Source organism: Talaromyces atroroseus (genome assembly GCF_001907595.1).
Source record: "Talaromyces atroroseus strain IBT 11181 chromosome Unknown scaffold_9, whole genome shotgun sequence".
In the NCBI taxonomy this organism is placed as follows: domain Eukaryota; kingdom Fungi; phylum Ascomycota; class Eurotiomycetes; order Eurotiales; family Trichocomaceae; genus Talaromyces; species Talaromyces atroroseus.
Window position 1 is genome coordinate 844,740 of NW_017971441.1, and position 17,774 is coordinate 862,513.

The 17,774-nt window shown below is 48.2% G+C and overlaps 5 protein-coding genes across 5 annotated transcripts; 2 read left to right on the plus strand and 3 right to left on the minus strand.

Moving 5' to 3' along the window:
- Positions 1-57: 57 nt before the first annotated feature.
- On the minus strand, positions 58-1,926 carry UA08_06680 (hypothetical protein; the record flags this gene model as incomplete). The annotated part of the gene is made up of 3 exons (XM_020268983.1): positions 58-390; positions 488-1,385; positions 1,451-1,926. 3 exons carry the CDS (start codon positions 1,924-1,926, stop codon positions 58-60), a joined length of 1,707 nt encoding a protein of 568 aa, XP_020118178.1.
- Positions 1,927-2,982: 1,056 nt separating this feature from the next.
- Positions 2,983-4,442, minus strand: UA08_06681 (hypothetical protein; the record flags this gene model as incomplete). The annotated part of the gene is made up of 2 exons (XM_020268984.1): positions 2,983-4,168; positions 4,225-4,442. The coding sequence occupies 2 exons, from the start codon at positions 4,440-4,442 to the stop codon at positions 2,983-2,985; spliced, it is 1,404 nt and encodes a 467-aa protein (XP_020118177.1).
- A 2,152-nt stretch (positions 4,443-6,594) lies between these two features.
- On the plus strand, positions 6,595-10,312 carry UA08_06682 (Ribosome biogenesis protein bms1; the record flags this gene model as incomplete). The annotated part of the gene is made up of 3 exons (XM_020268985.1): positions 6,595-6,652; positions 6,751-6,821; positions 6,881-10,312. 3 exons carry the CDS (start codon positions 6,595-6,597, stop codon positions 10,310-10,312), a joined length of 3,561 nt encoding a protein of 1,186 aa, XP_020118176.1.
- A 1,260-nt stretch (positions 10,313-11,572) lies between these two features.
- Positions 11,573-13,002, plus strand: UA08_06683 (hypothetical protein; the record flags this gene model as incomplete). Its single annotated transcript, XM_020268988.1, has 2 exons — positions 11,573-11,941; positions 12,001-13,002. 2 exons carry the CDS (start codon positions 11,573-11,575, stop codon positions 13,000-13,002), a joined length of 1,371 nt encoding a protein of 456 aa, XP_020118175.1.
- A 444-nt stretch (positions 13,003-13,446) lies between these two features.
- UA08_06684 (hypothetical protein) lies at positions 13,447-15,272 on the minus strand (the record flags this gene model as incomplete). The annotated part of the gene is made up of 3 exons (XM_020268989.1): positions 13,447-14,489; positions 14,545-14,613; positions 14,672-15,272. The coding sequence occupies 3 exons, from the start codon at positions 15,270-15,272 to the stop codon at positions 13,447-13,449; spliced, it is 1,713 nt and encodes a 570-aa protein (XP_020118174.1).
- Positions 15,273-17,774: the final 2,502 nt, after the last annotated feature.

Below are 17,774 nucleotides of genomic sequence, written 5' to 3' on the forward strand. Positions count from 1 at the left end.
GAAAATCGTCTCGTCATGTCATGGCCACAGCCTAAAAGCCTCTGCTTTCGCTTGTCTTCAAAATACCCCAAACTGAGACGGACAGGCCGTAGCTAAGGACCTGTGCCTCTGAGAGAGGTCTCCAATGTCTGGATCAAGAGTCGTTTCGTAAAACGGAGGCGTTGCAATGCGGTCCGACCGAGAATTGACGTTTTTCCTGAATTTTCTGGCCGAAAAGTCACCAAACAACAAGCATTCCAGAGAAGTTATACCATCAGGACTGAACGCCCATCGAATAAACTTATTGAGTAGTGTCTTGAAAAATGTAGTCCCGGTGGAATCAATTGCGGACTTGCGTATGTGTAGGACTCGTAGACAATTGTTTTTCGTAAAAGGTAGCAGGATGCCTTGCTATATAAATCGCGAGAAGAGATATTGTTAGCTTCAATGAACACAGGAAGTGAGCGAACAAGGACACAAAATGGAAGCTAATAGAGGCAAATCTTACCAATGTTTCGTCAGGATAGCAGCAGATACCAAGGAAGTCGAGCTTAGCATGGGTGAATGGATTTTTATGAGGAACTGCGATATAAGTGGAAGTGGTGACTAGAAGGTCCACCGAATGCTCAGAGCGAGGTGAAGGAAAGTCCTGAGACGCCCTGACATCAACCATATGAAAGACAAATCCTCGAAAATTGACCTTGTTGAGGCAAGCTGCCTCCCAAATCTTGAAGGTGGTAAAGTGGCTCATGTCATGCCCATGGCCAACCGCAAGATTCTCCAAGTTAGGACAGCAATTCAGTAACTTGACAATGTTCTCAACATCTCCATCTGCCAATTTGTCGTACTGAATCTCCAACCATCTAAGGCTCATTGGCCGACATGTAGGGGTTATCTCTCGAAATAACTCGCCCCAGCCTCGGCAATTGCGAAGAGTCATTGTTGTCAAAGAAGGAAAATCTATGACTTTGGCGAAACCCGCTTCAGAACCTTCGAAAGAGACGAAACTAAGTGACAACAGTCGCATATTTGGGTAAACAAAGTTCTTGGCGGGCAGGGTAAGAAGTAAAGCATTCAATGAAAAGACATTGAGCACATGCCAACTTGAGCCGACCCAGGGATTAAAGAAATCTTTTGGGGCGATGTTGAGCTCAAGCTCAATCAGTGTTTGCGATGTTCCTTGCAGCAACTCCGTGACAGCGTATTCATTTTCACTAGACTTGGTCCCCTCGAGAGAGAAATATTTGAGCTTCTTGAACTCAGAAAGGCACAATTCGTTGACCATGTAATCGTCAAGGCAACGAGGGTTTACAACGAGTTTCAAAGTTTCCAGATTGCGCTGTTTTGCTGGTAAGTATCCATCGTAACCTAGTAGCTCCTCTGGCACGCAAGTACCAGATTTCCAACTGCAGAAATAAAAAAGATCCGTCAGTATGCCGTCAACGCTGTCTGGGACATCTGGGGAACATACACAAAGTGCTTCAAACTATTTTCCTTCAGGTGGCTCAGAAACAGCAGGATTTCAGCACCAATGTCGCGAAAATACGCTTTTGATCGATTGTCCTGATGGAAGCACCATTTTTGGGGGAGGCCAGTGCCCTGAATAACAAGCTCTTTCACATACTCGAGGCGATTGACTGGATCGGAACGGGCGCTCAGGAGGTGTACGATGCCAGTTGAAGTCCCTCCCAGCTTCCTATTATTGCGAACCTTGAGTGAAATAGATTGCCAGATTACGGGCACGACCAGATGATAGAGCCTTGGACAAGCCTCCAAGAGAGAATATAGGTCTGCCTTGTAATCCACCTGGAGAAAGTCAGCTACAGGCGTCTTGGGTATCCACGAGGGCAAGTGAGGATTCACCTGGTTTAAAACATTTTGCAAGACCTCAAGGGGGAGACTCAGAAGCAAGGACCTGTTTGTCATGCCCTCGGTGGAGAGACTCATCTTGGAGCTTGAGGCTAGAGAGGATGCGCATAAGGGAGGGAAAGTAAAAAAGGACGAGGAGAGAGAGAGGGAGGGAGGGAGAGAGAGACAGGAAGGGAGAGGAGGAGGAGAAAGAGGATATGAGAGTGGAGACTGAGAATCACGAGACGGCCAGCTCAAGCAGAAAGAAAGATTGATGGCATTCGCCGTCCACAGTTCGCAGGTGATCGAAACACACGGCGGCCAAACAGGACACTCCCGTCCTCTTTTAACAACACTAGTTTGCATACGCTTGTGCAATGCCAACTTGAAGCTATTCGCACTGTACATTCACGTCCTGGCCTTGCAGCAAGTAGGAATATGCGGAGGTTTTACGGAAACCTCTGGGAAATCAGCGATTAGTCTATGGAAATTTCCCTACCTAGGTAATGCCTAGGTCTCGCTCACATGTATCTTTCATATTCGACGAGGTCTGCCAATGTATGATTGTTGATAACAGTTGACATCTCTTTCAATGATCTTGAGTCTCTTCAGACAGCGGTAAGTCTACAGAGGCAAGCAAGCACCTAACATTGGCGTTAATCTCCTCAACCTTGCTTGTAATGAAGATATTATTAGCATTTCTTCCATTTCCAGGATATCTAATATCTACCTGCCCAGACTGAACTTTGCACAGTGCTATAATCACGTGTTCTGCTGATGCCCTTATCTAGGGTGGCTGCGCTCCTACTACTACAGATACTACTACTCGCTTTGGCCTTGTAAGTATTCCAATAGAGACGTAAAAAAGTTACCTAGTCTCTAAGATACCATCTATGGACGTAAGGTAGGCATCAATTTCCATGCATTACCTACTACAGTCATTTGCCCTCCGAGGGGAAATTGAACAGGAAGTATCTCTCATACGAATAGAAGTTGATATCTATTCTCTAAAGCAATTCTGCTGTACAGGAACACCGAGGAAAAGACAGCCACTTTTAAGGTATGATTAGACCATACACGTCTTTACAGACTCCGTACCTAGTACAAGATATGAACAATCCAATTCTGTAAAGAGAAGACAAGAGAAATAGAACCTCACTCTCCAATCCGACCGACACCTTGCAGCGTCAGATACACATCGGTTCCCCATCCCCACAAACTCTGAATAGCAATGCTTCCTCCAAAGTACTCGGCATACGCCCGACTCAACGGCAAGCCATAACCAAGTCCAGCGATGGTGCTGGAATTTCCGCTACTTCCTGAAATCGTATTCAAGGCATCGATGTTGCCGTTGCCGCCACCAGGATGCTCGTTTTCAGAGAATGTCGTGAAACTGTAAGACCAAATATGAGGAAGAATCTCAGGCGGTATGCCACCTCCGCGGTCACGGATGCGAATTGTGATGCTCTGAGAAGATGTATTGGTCATACGGATGTTTTCATTGGCAACAAGGATCTCTTCGTTGGCATCCAAGTCCACATCGCCGTCCCGTGCATGGTGTGGGATGTTGGACACGTCATTGTAACGATGATTTGGGATATCTGGAGCCGCGGCGATGGTGACTTCAATAGGCTCGCGTTCGTTTCCCGACTCGACAACTGCTCGAAATGCGTTCTTCAGCAGCTCCGTGATGATATATTCCACGTGAACAGGGATGTAGGCAAAGCTAGCATCGGGCTCTCCGTTGATTTCGAGAGTCGGCCGAACACCGTATCGCAGCTCGCAGATCTCACTCACAAAGTGCTCGCATGACCGCACAATCTGCGAGGGTCGTAGTGCAGTGTCAATAACGCCGATATAGTTTGAAAGGGCATGGTCTCTTTCTGAGTGTGGAGGGTTAGGATTCTCGTCGCTGAGCGGCTGAGAGGCAAAGTGAAGGGCCAGATGTTGTTCGGCAATCAACCTAGTCCCGATTCGAGCACGTAGGTGTGAATCAAGGAATCGAGTGACTTCTGAGGGACTGATGTACTTTTTACATTCCAGGAATCCCCTAGCCAAGATGGGGATCGTATTCGTGTGGGTTTGGACAAGGTCGGCCATCACTTCGGCGAACTGTTTTTCTTCTTCGAGCGTGGTTATTCGACGTTGCTGGTAAGGTAGCAGTGTCGATAGCGAGTGCAGATAGTTATTGTAGATTTGCGAGACATGGGGGTTCGAAACCACGATAAAGGGGAGATTTCTCAAACACTGGATTCGATACGCCAGACGGGCAGGAAGAAGAGAGAGCGTAAAATTTGCAGAGTCAAGGAGAGCCTGTCTGGACAATGGTGGCTGGCCATGTCTAGAGTCTGTTGTCAGCGAGTGGGCAGGCGGTATGATGTTGAAGACTAAACGAACTTGAGGAGATCTTCGAGTGCCAATGGGCGACGCCGCATAGCTGCCAGATTGGCAATTTCATCTTCTGCTACATTGGTCCAGGCTGGAGGCTGGCGCCAGTTTTCTGAAGACGAGGGCGATGTAGAGCCACGCCGCAGCTGGACATAACCAGCATAACGTGCAGGTCGGCACCTGGATAGTGGAATCGTCCCGAGCAGCCGCGGGATTTTGTTTTCCATGGTTGTCAACCTGCCATCATGCGTAGAGAAAGTTTGGAAAGGTAGCAAAACAGCGAAGGGGGAAAATATCAGCTGTCCAGCAGTTTCGACTGACTACTCCGCTTTGTTCTTTGTTGAGGTCCGACAAGACGTCATTGGCAGGTACCCATTGGCTGCAGCTGATTGGCTGCACGTCGTCACGTGGCTACGTCTCCTCCTGGCCAATCAGCAGTCCCGCTTCTTTAGTTCCTGATGGTGCCTGGTGTTTGTACGAAAAAGTAGTATGCACGCAGTGCAGGTATGATACTGGTTAATTGGTTATGTTTATTTAAACATGCCTTTAGTCACTCGATAGTTCAAGAGGAATGGGGGGAAATGAAAATAAGAATGCATTTCAAATTATTATGCGTACAATATCTGGTATAGTCAAAACATAGATCATCGTTATCGTCGTAAGCCGGAAGGCCTTCTCGCCGTCTAGGAAAAGTAATCGGTTGCGCACTTAAGATCTGCGGAAACGGTGTGTTCCTTCTACCCGCTTGATGCGCATAGCCTCCCATTAAGCAAGATGCAGGCTGTAAGGGCGCATGGCTATTTGTCCCGGTAGCTAACCATTGACAACTTGACGAGTTCCATATGTATGGCATGGTCTGGCAGCTTCCACGATCTCCTTCCTAGAGAAGTTTCCTTCAAAGTAGCATCGTTGCCCACGGATTACTGGGTGGAGACCTTTCCGTCCTGTTCGACATGGAGATGCTCGCTGCTTTGAAGGACGTTGACATGGTCGTCCGGATACTCGACACTGGGTAGAAAGACGCATAGATCATTAGATCCATCGTGAATCCCGCCTTGACGAGGAGTTACCCTGAGAGGGTGCGGGGTTCGGACTTACGTAAATCCCTTGATCAAGGTGTATTCGTGCTTGATAATGCCTCCTTCGCTGCGCACTTTCTCCTTGGCCCTGTTTTCCTCCCATATCTAATCAGCATGCCAGATCTGTCACCGGGGAAGCTCGACTGGGAGCGTACTTTTCAAGTTCGGCTGGAGGAGCGGACTCCTTGAGGGTCACCTGGGCGACGTTGTGAGCCAAACTTCGTCATGAGCCGGGAAGTAAAGCAACCGGTCGCTTACATTGAAGAGAGTCATTCTGCGTTTGAAGACGAGGGTTTGTCTTTCCGGTTGTATGGTCGAGTTGGAGGAAAGTGAGCGCAAAAAGGCCAGGGAGAAACTGCGGTGGAGCGTCGGGGTGGGTGAAGGAGAGAGGAAGGAAGGAGGGGAGGGAGATGTGGTAATCATGGGAGTCATACCTCAGGCAACCGCAAACCCATTTGCCCAGGCAAAGCTACCACATACGTGCTAACTAACTACCATGCTAATAATTATTAATTAATTCGGCAATTACAGCCGCACATTGCACAAGGCAAGGCCAGCTAGACTTCGATAAGAAAGTGCTCCTTTGTCTGCTATTTCCCCGGTGCGCTGGTTGGCCGAACAAACCTATCTGCCTACCAAGGCTCTGATGTAATGAATCTGTCTGCCAGCTATTATTAGGATGAGCACCGAGCACCGCGAGCACGTTAGCGATGACGCACTGCTTGGCGCGCTGGCCGCGGGGTCCTCGCGTGGGGCTGCTCATTGATGCCCCAGGCCCCTCACTCTCACTCGAGTCAAACACGAACACAGCAAACGCCTGCAAGCCATAATCTTTTTGACTGGCCCGGGCCTCTTCTGTCAAGCAGCGGTACATTCATGCACGTGCTCTTCTCTGTCCACCCCCCGGCCAGGGGATAAACATATCCTGAACTATTAGACTTCGATTTAGTCAACCAGCCAAAATCGGATGGGAGGTGAAACCAAACGTCTGCAGAGTAAGATAGAGAGAGGTCAGGTCTCCCCATCGCATCGTTGGAGGCTGTTTTCTTCTAGTCTAGGATATTCGCCATGTTTCCTGTTCTGGACTAGCCCGGATCAAGGGGCTTCTCGGCGTTTTAACTTTTAAGCGTTTTTCTCGCCGGGGCCGGAAGTAGGTTAATCCGACCGATAAAAGCGGATATGCAGAAATTATTTTAGAGATAAGTTGCAGCTGCTGTCGATTGAACCACATCCAATACAGCTTTAAATACCTGCAGGCGGGCATTTCTGGAGGACGCTGTCCTCGTGCATCTATTACAAGATGGACGATCAAAAAAATAGAGCCCATCACAAGTCGAAGGAGAAGAAGAAATACGAAGGTAGGTTTGCTTCTATTTACTTCGTATATATGCCCATACCAGCACCTCTTGGGCAATATCGATGCTTTACTGACGCTCGTGGTTGCTTCCTCCTCTAGGGCAAAATCCTAAAGCCTTTGCTTTTTCCAATCCCGGCAAGGGCAAAAGACAGGCTGCGAGGTCTCATGAGGTGCGTTTAATATCTGCTTCAGTTCCTTCCGGGCATATCAATGACTCACGGCATAACAGCTCAAAGAGAAACGCTTGCATGTACCTCTCGTCGACCGCCTCCCGGAGGAGGCGCCTCCAATCGTTGTGACGGTCGTCGGACCCCCGGGAGTCGGCAAGACAACTCTGATCAAGTCTCTGATCAGACGGTACTCGAAACAAACATTAAGCTCCCCGACGGGCCCTCTTACGGTAGTTACTTCAAAGCGCCGACGCCTAACGTTCCTGGAGTGTCCCTCGGATTCATTGGCGAGCATGGTTGATGTTGCCAAGGTTGCAGATATTGTCTTGCTGATGATCGATGGCAATTATGGGTTCGAGATGGAAACTATGGAGTTTTTAAACGTGCTGTCTTCTAGCGGTATGCCCGGAAATGTATTCGGCATTCTCACCCATCTTGATTTATTCAAGAAACAGAGCACATTACGTACGGCCAAGAAGCGACTCAAGCATCGTTTCTGGAGTGAGTTATATCAGGGCGCAAAACTATTTTATCTATCCGGAGTTGTCAATGGCCGTTACCCGGACCGAGAAATTCACAATCTATCCCGATTTCTTTCCGTGATGAAGAACCCCCGCCCTCTTGTTTGGCGGAATTCGCATCCTTATGCTCTCGCCGATAGATTTCTTGATATCACCCCACCTACTGAGATCGAAGAAAATGAGAAATGCGACCGCACTGTGGCCTTGTACGGATATCTACGAGGAACCAACTTTCCTGCACAGGGCGCCCGCGTCCATGTTCCTGGTGTTGGCGATCTTGCAGTATCTGCGATTGAGGCTTTGCCCGACCCTTGTCCTACACCTTATATGGATCAGCAAATAGCAAAGGCGACAGGCAAGGGTGGAAGGAAGAGATTGGGCGAAAAACAAAAATTGCTGTTTGCTCCCATGTCGGATGTGGGCGGTGTCTTGATAGACAAAGATGCTGTCTACATCGATGTCAAATCCGCAACGTTCAATAAAGAGGATGATGAAGACGACGAGGATGATGAGGACAGAGGATTAGGGGAACAGCTCGTCATGGGTCTGCAAAACGAACGCAAGCTACTCGGAGAGGCTAACGATGGTCTTCAGCTGTTCAAAGGAGGTGAATCGATCTCGAAGAGAGATGCCGAAAGAGACAGTGGGCGGAAAGAAAGGCGGCATGTTCGGGCTATGGATGATAGCGGTTTTGTGTCTGAAGACGAGGACGAGGGCTTTGCAAGCGGAGATGCAGATGGAGATAGCGAAGACGAAATTGAAGAAATTTCAGGTGATGATGGTTCTGACCAAGATGATGAAGAAGATGCAGAGGAGGCTCCCTCGGACTTCTCCCGACAATTCCGCGAAAAACACGATGGCGAAGTCAAAGGTCAAGACGGGGACATCGCGTTCGCAGACAGCGATTCAGATCTCGGCTCGATATCGTCTGTGGAAAATCAAGAGTTTGACGATTCGGATGAAGATGAGGAGGAATTGGAAGATGACGAGGACGGCGCATTTAGGTGGAAGGAAAACTTGTTGGATAACGCCAAAGCTCTTCACAGCAAAAAGCCCAAGTATCGCATCATCGATCTTACTCGCATGCTCTATGATGATTCGATTTCCCCTGCTGAAGTAATAACCAGGTGGAGGGGTGAAGATTACGAAGAAAATCTAGAGGATGAGGATGCGGATGATGATGATTTCTTCAAAAAGACCAATGCTGAAAAGGAAGAAGAGTGGGACGATCGAACTATTCCTGACTTCAATTATGAAGAACTGGAGAAAAAGTGGTCAGACGAAGATGCCGTGGAAGCTCTGCGACGACGATTTGTTACAGCCAGGCTGGCCCACAATGGAAGTGATGAGGAGGATGAGGAGGATGAGGATGGCTCGGGGGACGGGATGTCTGACGAGGGTGACGGTGCATTTGAGGATCTTGAAACTGGCGAGGTGTTCAATGGGTTCGACGAGAGTGGCGACCAGGACGCAGAAAGCGACGCAGAAAAGGAAGCTGAAGGTTCTGTTGACCTCGAAGCCGAGCGCAAACGCAATGCAAAGAAAAAAGAAGAGCTCAGACTGCGATTTGAGGAAGAAGACCGGGAAGGATTTGCGTCCGCCAGAAATGGAGAACGAAAGGAGGGTGAAGAGGAACGCGAATTTGGAGAAGATGATTGGTATGATGCTCAAAAAGCACATTTGCAAAAGCAACTCGACATCAATCGCGCCGAATTCGAATCGCTCGATGCAATTTCTCGTGCTCGCGCCGAAGGCTTCCGAGCTGGTACTTACGCACGCATTGTGTTGGAGAAAGTGCCATGTGAATTTTCTACCAAGTTTAATCCTCGTTTCCCGGTCATTGTTGGTGGTTTGGCTCCGACAGAGGAGCGTTTCGGCTATGTACAAGTGCGCATCAAACGACACCGATGGCACAAGAAGATTCTCAAGACCAATGATCCGCTTATTTTCTCTCTCGGTTGGCGCCGCTTCCAAAGTCTACCCATCTACAGCATATCCGACTCACGTACCCGCAACCGCATGTTGAAGTATACACCAGAGCACATGCACTGTTTCGGAACATTCTATGGACCTTTAGTTGCTCCCAATACTGGCTTCTGTTGTGTCCAGTCATTCTCGAATAAACTTCCAGGGTTCCGAATCGCTGCCACCGGTGTTGTTTTAAACGTCGACGAGAATACGGAGATTGTGAAGAAACTCAAACTTACCGGTTATCCATACAAAATCTTCCGGAACACTGCTTTCATTCGTGACATGTTCAATTCCTCTTTGGAGATTGCCAAATTCGAGGGGGCTTCCATTCGCACAGTGTCGGGCATTCGCGGTCAAATCAAAAGGGCCCTCAGCAAACCTGAAGGACATTTCCGAGCAACTTTTGAAGACAAGATTTTGATGAGTGATATCGTCTTCCTCCGTGCCTGGTATCCTATTAAGCCTCATCGGTTCTATAATCCCGTCACAAACCTACTGGATCTTGATGAGAGTGCATCCGATGAGAACGGGTGGCAGGGTATGCGATTGACCGGCGAAGTTCGCAGAGCCGAGGGAATTCCAACACCCCTCGAAAAGGACTCCAAATACCGTCCCATTGAACGACCAACGCGCCATTTCAACCCTCTTCGTGTACCCCGGCAGCTGGCAAAGGAGTTGCCTTTCAAATCTCAAATTACGCAAATGCGGCCCCGCAAGGAGCAGACTTATATGCAGAAGCGGGCTGTTGTCCTAGGCGGGGAAGAGAAGAAAGCACGAGAGCTGATGCAGAAACTCAGCACTCTGAACAATGAGAAACGGGCCAAACGAGCTGCGGCACAAGAGGAGCGGCGAAAGGGCTACCGAGCCAAAGTGGCGGAAAATCTGGCCAAGAAGGCTGAGCGCGAGAAGCGGGAAAAGAGCGAGTATTGGAGACAAGAGGGCAAGAAACGAAAAAACACCGAAGGAGATTCCGGTGGTGGTGGTAAGAAACGCAAGTGAGCGTCTTCTACCAGCCATCGGCATAATAGATACTCTTCATGCATTTGTGGTGTTGTTGGTTCGGCTTGATTGTACTTATAACCACGTACCAAAAGTTTGCGAGGCCTACAGGGCATGATGAATTTGCTTAGGGCGTGTACGTAGAAAGCTAGATATGGCAGCGGCCCTCTGGGAACGAGTGGTGGTTCTCAATTGCTTTTTTGCGTTCATTCAGCGTCCGGCATTTGGAGCACAGAATATACGTAGGAAGCTATATATGTTCTGCCTGAGTGACAAGGCATGAAATAATCACGTGACCTGCGACACGGTCGCGTCGCTCATGATTCCATTCGGCTTCCCCCGGAACTTTCCTCTTGTTTCAATTGCTCTTCTGCCTTTCATTCAGCGTCCGGCACAGAATAATCCAATTGACTCCCGAAGTTCTAAACTCAACTCACCCCAGCATTGGTTTCAATGGATCAATTGTACATTAGTCGCAAGATCCTTCCAGCCCCCCTCCTCTCCCCAGCAGCTTTACGCACGCGGCCTCGTGTAAGAACAGTGGAGAAAGCCTCTAGCTGCGTCAGTTGGCGTTGGATTCGTATCTCTCGTCGTGCCAGATTGTCCTTCTTCCACGTCGGAATGAATGCATTGCGTGAACTGGCAATAAATGCACTCCCACTTGTCTCTCTCGGCGAATAGCAACCGACCGGCCAGTCCCTTTAATATTCTCTGTGTCTCTTTTCATCGGCAACTTTTGATTTCTTTTTCGTATATTGAGTGCGTAATAGATATGATTTCTTCCGGGACAAATCATTGTTGTAGCCAGACAGTGGCGTAGTCGGTGCGCAGGCATACGTGTGTATACGTCGACAATCCTGGGGTCCGCCCCTCAAGCAAAGCCCGGCTAGACGCAGTTCGAGTCCATGATAGCTGCGAGCTAGAGCAGCGTTGATCCATTGATTGCCAAGAGAGACATCGTAATGCCAGAGCTGCTCCATGGGAAGAATCCTGGCCGGCGCAAGACGGAGGCGATTGGCCGCTGTTGACGGGGGCGGGTCGCTCTTGCCTCCGGAGTCTTGACTCTCCAGACATGTGCCCAGGCAAACCAAGGCTGAACTCCTCAGTCCCTCTAGCTCTCAGCTTATATCCCTCTGTGGACTCGCATATTTTACAACAAGGTTTTATTTTGGTCGCGATCCAGCAGCGCAGAGCGTCCAGGTGAAACAGAGAGAGAGAGAGAGAGAGATCTGAACCGCGTTCCGCGTCTTCCTCATCGCGATGGATGCCACCATTCTCCCCTCTACAACAGCCATGTCGGCAGACGCAGTTCCGGGCCAGCAACATCACTCAATAGTTGCCCGTGTCGGTAATCCAGGCGCTTCACCCTCTTCCAAACGTCATGCAGCGCCATGGCCGCAGTCAGCTTTTGCCGAGTCGCTTAAGAATGCCCACGTGCGAAGTCCGGCGAGCCTGCTAAGATCCCAAGTTGACGCACAACCACAACCCAGTCGAGGCCATAAGAGGAGCGCAACAGGCGAGATCAAACCGGCCATACGCCACCAGAATCACCGTCAATTCCCGGGCAACGGGCTTAATGGGCATTTGAGAACAGCAAGCGTAGACTCGACGGGGAATAGAATTGCAGAGGTCAGTAAACAGTTCAATCGTCAGTCGCAGTCGCAGTCTCATTGATTATGTGCCAATAGTTATCTGCCCAGCTTCGAGGCCGGCTATCATACGCAGCGGCCAAAGTGGAACAAAGCCGGCAATTACGACGGCAGGGAGACCGCGTTTCACCTCAGACAGGCACCTCCGACGTGCGGGATGCAAGACAATCGGTACAAGGATCGCACCGACTGCATAATGGCTTCTCGGAAGACAGCGTTGTTTCGGCTCCAGCGTTGTCACAATCTCATATCTCATCTTTGAAGGTCACGAATGGGACAACCAATCAAGCTCGCGCAAGACCGGCGCCGCAGCCATCATCAATGTTACAGACTCCCAGGCTCGCACCGCCGGTGGATATTACCGCTGGGGATAGACTAAGAACAGCGCGTCGGCGACCTAATCCCAACGAAGTGGATGGTATACCGTCTCACAATTCACTATCACGACATCGTCGCCATCACTCGGAACAGGAAGGAGATACGGCTCTTACATCTGATCCTAGATGGGCTAATACGCCAGAGACCTCTCTGCTTACGCCATCACAATCCAGGCTCAATGACCAAGTATTGGCACCTTTGCTGTCAAGTAATCAATCCCCCGTGAAGCGACGAACGCCCTCTCAAAACGCGCTGATGGAAAAAGATGCAATAGAAACCCTGTTGTTCATGTCGAGTCCGGAGAACTCGGGTTATCATTCTAGCTCACGGGTAACGAAATCCAGTGTCAGTGTCAGTATAGAAGCCCAAATGGCAGCCAGCGCTCATGATTCGTCACAAGGGAGTAATGTATCTCGGTCGAATCAAATGGGGACTTTTGATTCTTTCAACCACAAGGTATTACGCACAGCGTTGCCTGCACCGAGGGCGGGCAATCATTCAATCAACTTAGAAACACAAGCAGGCGATGAGATCGATCGGCTTTTAGATCAAATGGAAGTTGACAGAGGCAGCGATGTAGAATCGCGTCTGGTATCGTACGAGTCTGATATTGGTGCTAGTGAGCAATTTGGAGCGTACGAACTTGGTGATGCTTGCAAATGACATTCTATAACCCCTTTCATACGGGCAGTGCGAAGCGATTTGTAACAGATGCCTGGCTCACGGTTTGGATTCGCATTCATTCCAACAATCTTTATGTACAGACGCCAGGCTTTAGCATTTAAACTGTTTAAAGGCTGAATATTGAAATCGGCAAAACTACTATACATGTGTGGCTCAGCATTTACCCTCACCACGAAATCTTCGAACTGAGTGGGACTTGTGGTGTTAAGTCAAACTGAAGGGTGCAAGAAACGCAAGCAAGGGATATACCTTTTCCGTATCCCCCAGAAATTGCACTTCGGAAAGAAAAAGAGAGAAACGTCTAAACCCCGCATCCTTGACGCCTGCTTAGGCAGTGTTTTGTACAGTCGAGAGGCAGTCACTGACTCCCTCAAGGCCCTTCACCTGAGATCTGTGAGTTGCACTCCAGGCTTCGATGTACAGTTATCGCTCTATAAAAGGTTCGCCGCTCTGCAGACCCTCTACCCAAAGGCCGTCTGCTGGAATATTCCTGAGATCCATTATGTTTCTTGCTGTTGTCTGCCATGCCTCGATACGCTGGTAAGCCTCCTCCAACAACTCTTGTTGATTCTTCACCGTCTCATCTAAACGTTGAATTTGTTGTGTGGATTGATAATATGCCGCTTCAACTTCCTCCAATTGCCCAGGTCGTATCTGACGACCAGTCAGATCGTCACGGTACCGGCAGCGCAGGTTGTTTTTGGCACATAGGGAACAAGAGGGATACTTGTGATCACAGGGCTGTTTCAATTTGTTGCAGCGACGGCAGGCCATTCGTGGGGGCTTATAAGCTGATGCTTTTCCGCGATCTTCCAGACCGTCATCTGAAATATTATCATCACCCGAGTAGAAAGCGTTGTCATACGGATCCCACCCTTCGGGAGCGGTTGATCGGACTATGTCTTCACTAATAGGCGGGCGAGGGTTATGTTTCTCTCTTGAAACCTTCGCCTTGGTTGTTTTTGAGACTTCATCGGTGTTAGAAATGACCTCGTTACTCTTCTCCTGAACAGCTGTTGCTTGATCCGACAGAGGTGCTGCCGCCTCTTTGAATCGGTTCTTGTTCCGTGAATAGTTCTTTTTCGGGGTGACTGCGGTTTGCAGTAATTGAAAAAGCTTCGAGACGCCTTCTGAAACTGAAGCTGTAGAAAGAATCCCGCCGTTGGTGGTCTGTTCGTCTTCTTGTTCCTCCTGTTTCTTCAGACGGAGGTTATATCGATACCGGATATTGGGATGTCCCTTCTTGCGACCCCACTTGGGTCTTCTCGAAGTGACCGTTTGCATGTCAGTCTCATTTGGAACTGATTCTTCCAAGTCATCTTCATCATGGCGAGCGTGCTTTTGGGGCACTTCACACTCGTCCTGGGCTCCCTCTTCATCGTCCTCGAGATTGCGTTTTCGTTTGTTTGCCTCTTTGTCGTTGTTTTCGTCTCCATGGAGGCAATCTCGATCTTTAGCAGCCATGCCTATCAGCAGAAAACATTAGCAACAATGATTACCGTGTCATAGTGGAAATTATACCTTTTGCGAGGTTTGGTCCACGCTTTATACCCTTGTCACTACGTATTTTGCGTTTCCGCTTCTCGCCATCTGCGTTTATCAGCCCAAGGCGCAGGTCTAAATGCTGAAAAGATCATTTGACACTCACCTAAATCAGCCACTGGGCTCAGGGCATTAGTCCTACTGTGCTCGATTTCGAAGAGTTCAGAGGGAGAAGTCAACGAATCATAGTCCGTGTTCTTCGACTGGAACACCGTGGTGTTTTGCATCCTCATCGTTGTCCCTGCCATCACAGGCCCTACTGTATGGGCGAGTCCCATATCAGTTGCCACAAATTTTCCAGTGTCTGGCTGGTAAGGATTCGTTTGTGAAAAGCTATTCATCGGGTTATTGAAGCCAAAATCAAATGGATACTCGGTGGTCGAAGCAGGATTGAAGTGTGCTGGGTGGGAAATAACCTGCTCAATACCCCGTGGGTTATCGAGGGAATTGAATGTGGACATGAACAGTCCAGGCGTCACGCCAGTCTCTGATCCCTCATTCTTCGTCGCTAGATCGCTTGATGTCGCCAGCAACTCGTCCCAGTTGGTGGGAACTGACTCTGGCAGGGTTGGGTTGAACTCGGTGCCATCACAAAACACTTCATTCGAAGTATTCGCAGAGGATCTGGATACATTGATATCATATCTTCTGTCCTCTAACGTGGGCTGCTGCTCAGGGTCAACTTGACAAGGCGAACCTTGCTGCATGATGGTGAATGAAGTATCGTTGATCAGAAGAGATGGGCGAGCTTTGTCAATCTCAGGTTAAGAAGACTAGATAGGGTGAAATGAAGAATGAAGCGTTGTTTCTCACTGTGTATTTCTTGTTGGTAAGAAGCAATTGAACAACTAGGCGTTGGTGTTGCTGTATTGACATGCAACGAGCTAGGACAGAGAGAAGCTACCTGACTTTATAGAAGCTCAGGAATACTCAGATGTCACCTGAATTATGCAAACAGGTTGGGCAGGCAACATGTCATGGAAGGGTTGTGTCAATTCTTTGTTGAGAGCAAGACGACTCTGTGGCAATATGGCCCTGTCCTGCGGAAGTTTCCTTCCAGGGAACAAACAGAGGCTGTGCTCTTCAATCACTATCAGCCATAGCCCTATGGGCACAAAGATTATCAAAGTTGTCAAGCTATACATAGAATAAGCGGTCAGCCATTAACCTGAACAAATACGCTGTGATGTTCTTCTTTTGAGCTAGATGACAGTGTTCATAGGCCTTAGTTCTCTACTTGAATAATGATGGCTTAAGCTAGAGACCAAGTGCCAAATTGTTTTCATATGTACACAAGCATTTGGCATATCAAGGGCATATTATGGATATCTCTGAACACTTATTTACATGGAACTATGTTGAAGTCTTCAGGGATGATTGATCTCCACTGCCCACAACGCTCCTAGATAATACTCTCTATTGGACAAAACATAGTACCTGCATCCCCACAACTTCTGTTCTACAGCTCACGAGATAAACCAAATTGAGCACCGAAGAGTGCACGGGCATGAAACAGGCCAGTTTTGCGCCTTTAATGGAGCAGCTCTCCGATTGCCAATTGCAAAAAAGATAGGCCCACTACATCATTTGCAGGAATATTCCTATTAATGCTGTGTTTCTCTAAGGCGTCGTCGGTCGAGGCCCCAATGTAGTTTGATGAAAATTGCAATGCAGTAATGTTGGCATATGCCCTTGCTACGGGTTAATACCTTGCAGGAAAGCTCCACCTTGACTATTTCGAGGCATTAGCACCAAGGACTAGCAAGATACATAGATCTACGATCATGTGCAATGTAGCTACTTGGACATTGAAGAACCAAGCCTTCAAGACTGTATGAACAGAAGATACCTCTCTAGATGATTGTTTGAGAGAAATCTGATCTAGGTATCCGATAGATCTAAAGTTTGCTCTGTGCAATGTAAACAGATGAACAAAATAACATACAACCAGCCCTAAGCTACTATATCATATATTCAACGCTACATTACGTAGGTGTGAGTTACTGCTCTCAAACGCCCTATGAGTCAGTCAGTATGTTGTGAGCTAGCCCTAAAATGCACCGCCAGGGCGCACATGGTAGAACAATTTTTGTAGTGGGTCAATATAAACTTGCTGTATATTTCCTATTTCAGAAATACTTGTCATCAGTTTTTGTTGGAACGCCCTTATAAAAAGAAGAACAGCAAGGACTTTACAAAATAACAATATGCCACTGGGATCTTTATAGACACATACAATAGTTTCCTTTAGAATAGGCCAGGTACCTGAGATCCTATATATAGATATAAAGGGCTGGCTGAACTCTACAGGAAGATCCATGGATATAGACAGGGAGAAATCATTGGAAAACTTAGCCATTATCAACGCCCAGTTTACCTACCCAGGTACCGCTGAAGATATTTATTTCTTTTCATTTCTTCATGAACGACCCACTGGTTCTTCAGTGAAAAAGTGCGTATGTTAGGTAGTCAAAGGAGGACCGACAATTTCTTTGTCTCGCTGTCTCACTATTTGCCCATCAGGACGCTGAAGAAAGATCGCCAGGACAGGCAAGGAGAATGGACCTTTCCAAATCAGAGGGAATCACGTACCCTTGACGCCCTTTTTGGCTGGACCGTGGTCAGGTATTTCTAATCATGAATCCCTTCCTAAGACGGTACCCACACTCTTCCTCTGTTTCTCTTTGACATTTCCTATTCGAGGCCCGTCATGGAACATTTCCGTTGCACCCCGTTCGTCGTGAGAGTGGAAACAAGCCCTAAGTCTCGACGGCCATGAATCCGGGCGTATTTCAAGAACGATGAAACTAGCCTATCAACATCAAGCCTTCTGCCTAGGTACTTGGACATGACAAATATGATGCTCGTAGTAAACATTCATATCTCCACACCTGGATATTCAGATATGATCTGCACATAACGTTCTGCGCTACAAGGCTCCATCTGTACTAGTCTATACCTAGCCACTCATTTCTCGAGTCTGATGTAGGTATTCTCTGTACCTACACGAATCGAATAGAAGATATTAGGAATACGGTAGGAGATGGCAAGAAATGACAATATGTGTAGAAGTTTAGAAGGAGAGAATATAAACCAGGGAAAATTTTCGAGTATTTTTACATCATGCCTATTTATTTCCATCCACTATGCATAAAATGAATCGAGCAAGATATCAACGCCTATGGACCATCATCTGGCTTTGCTCATCG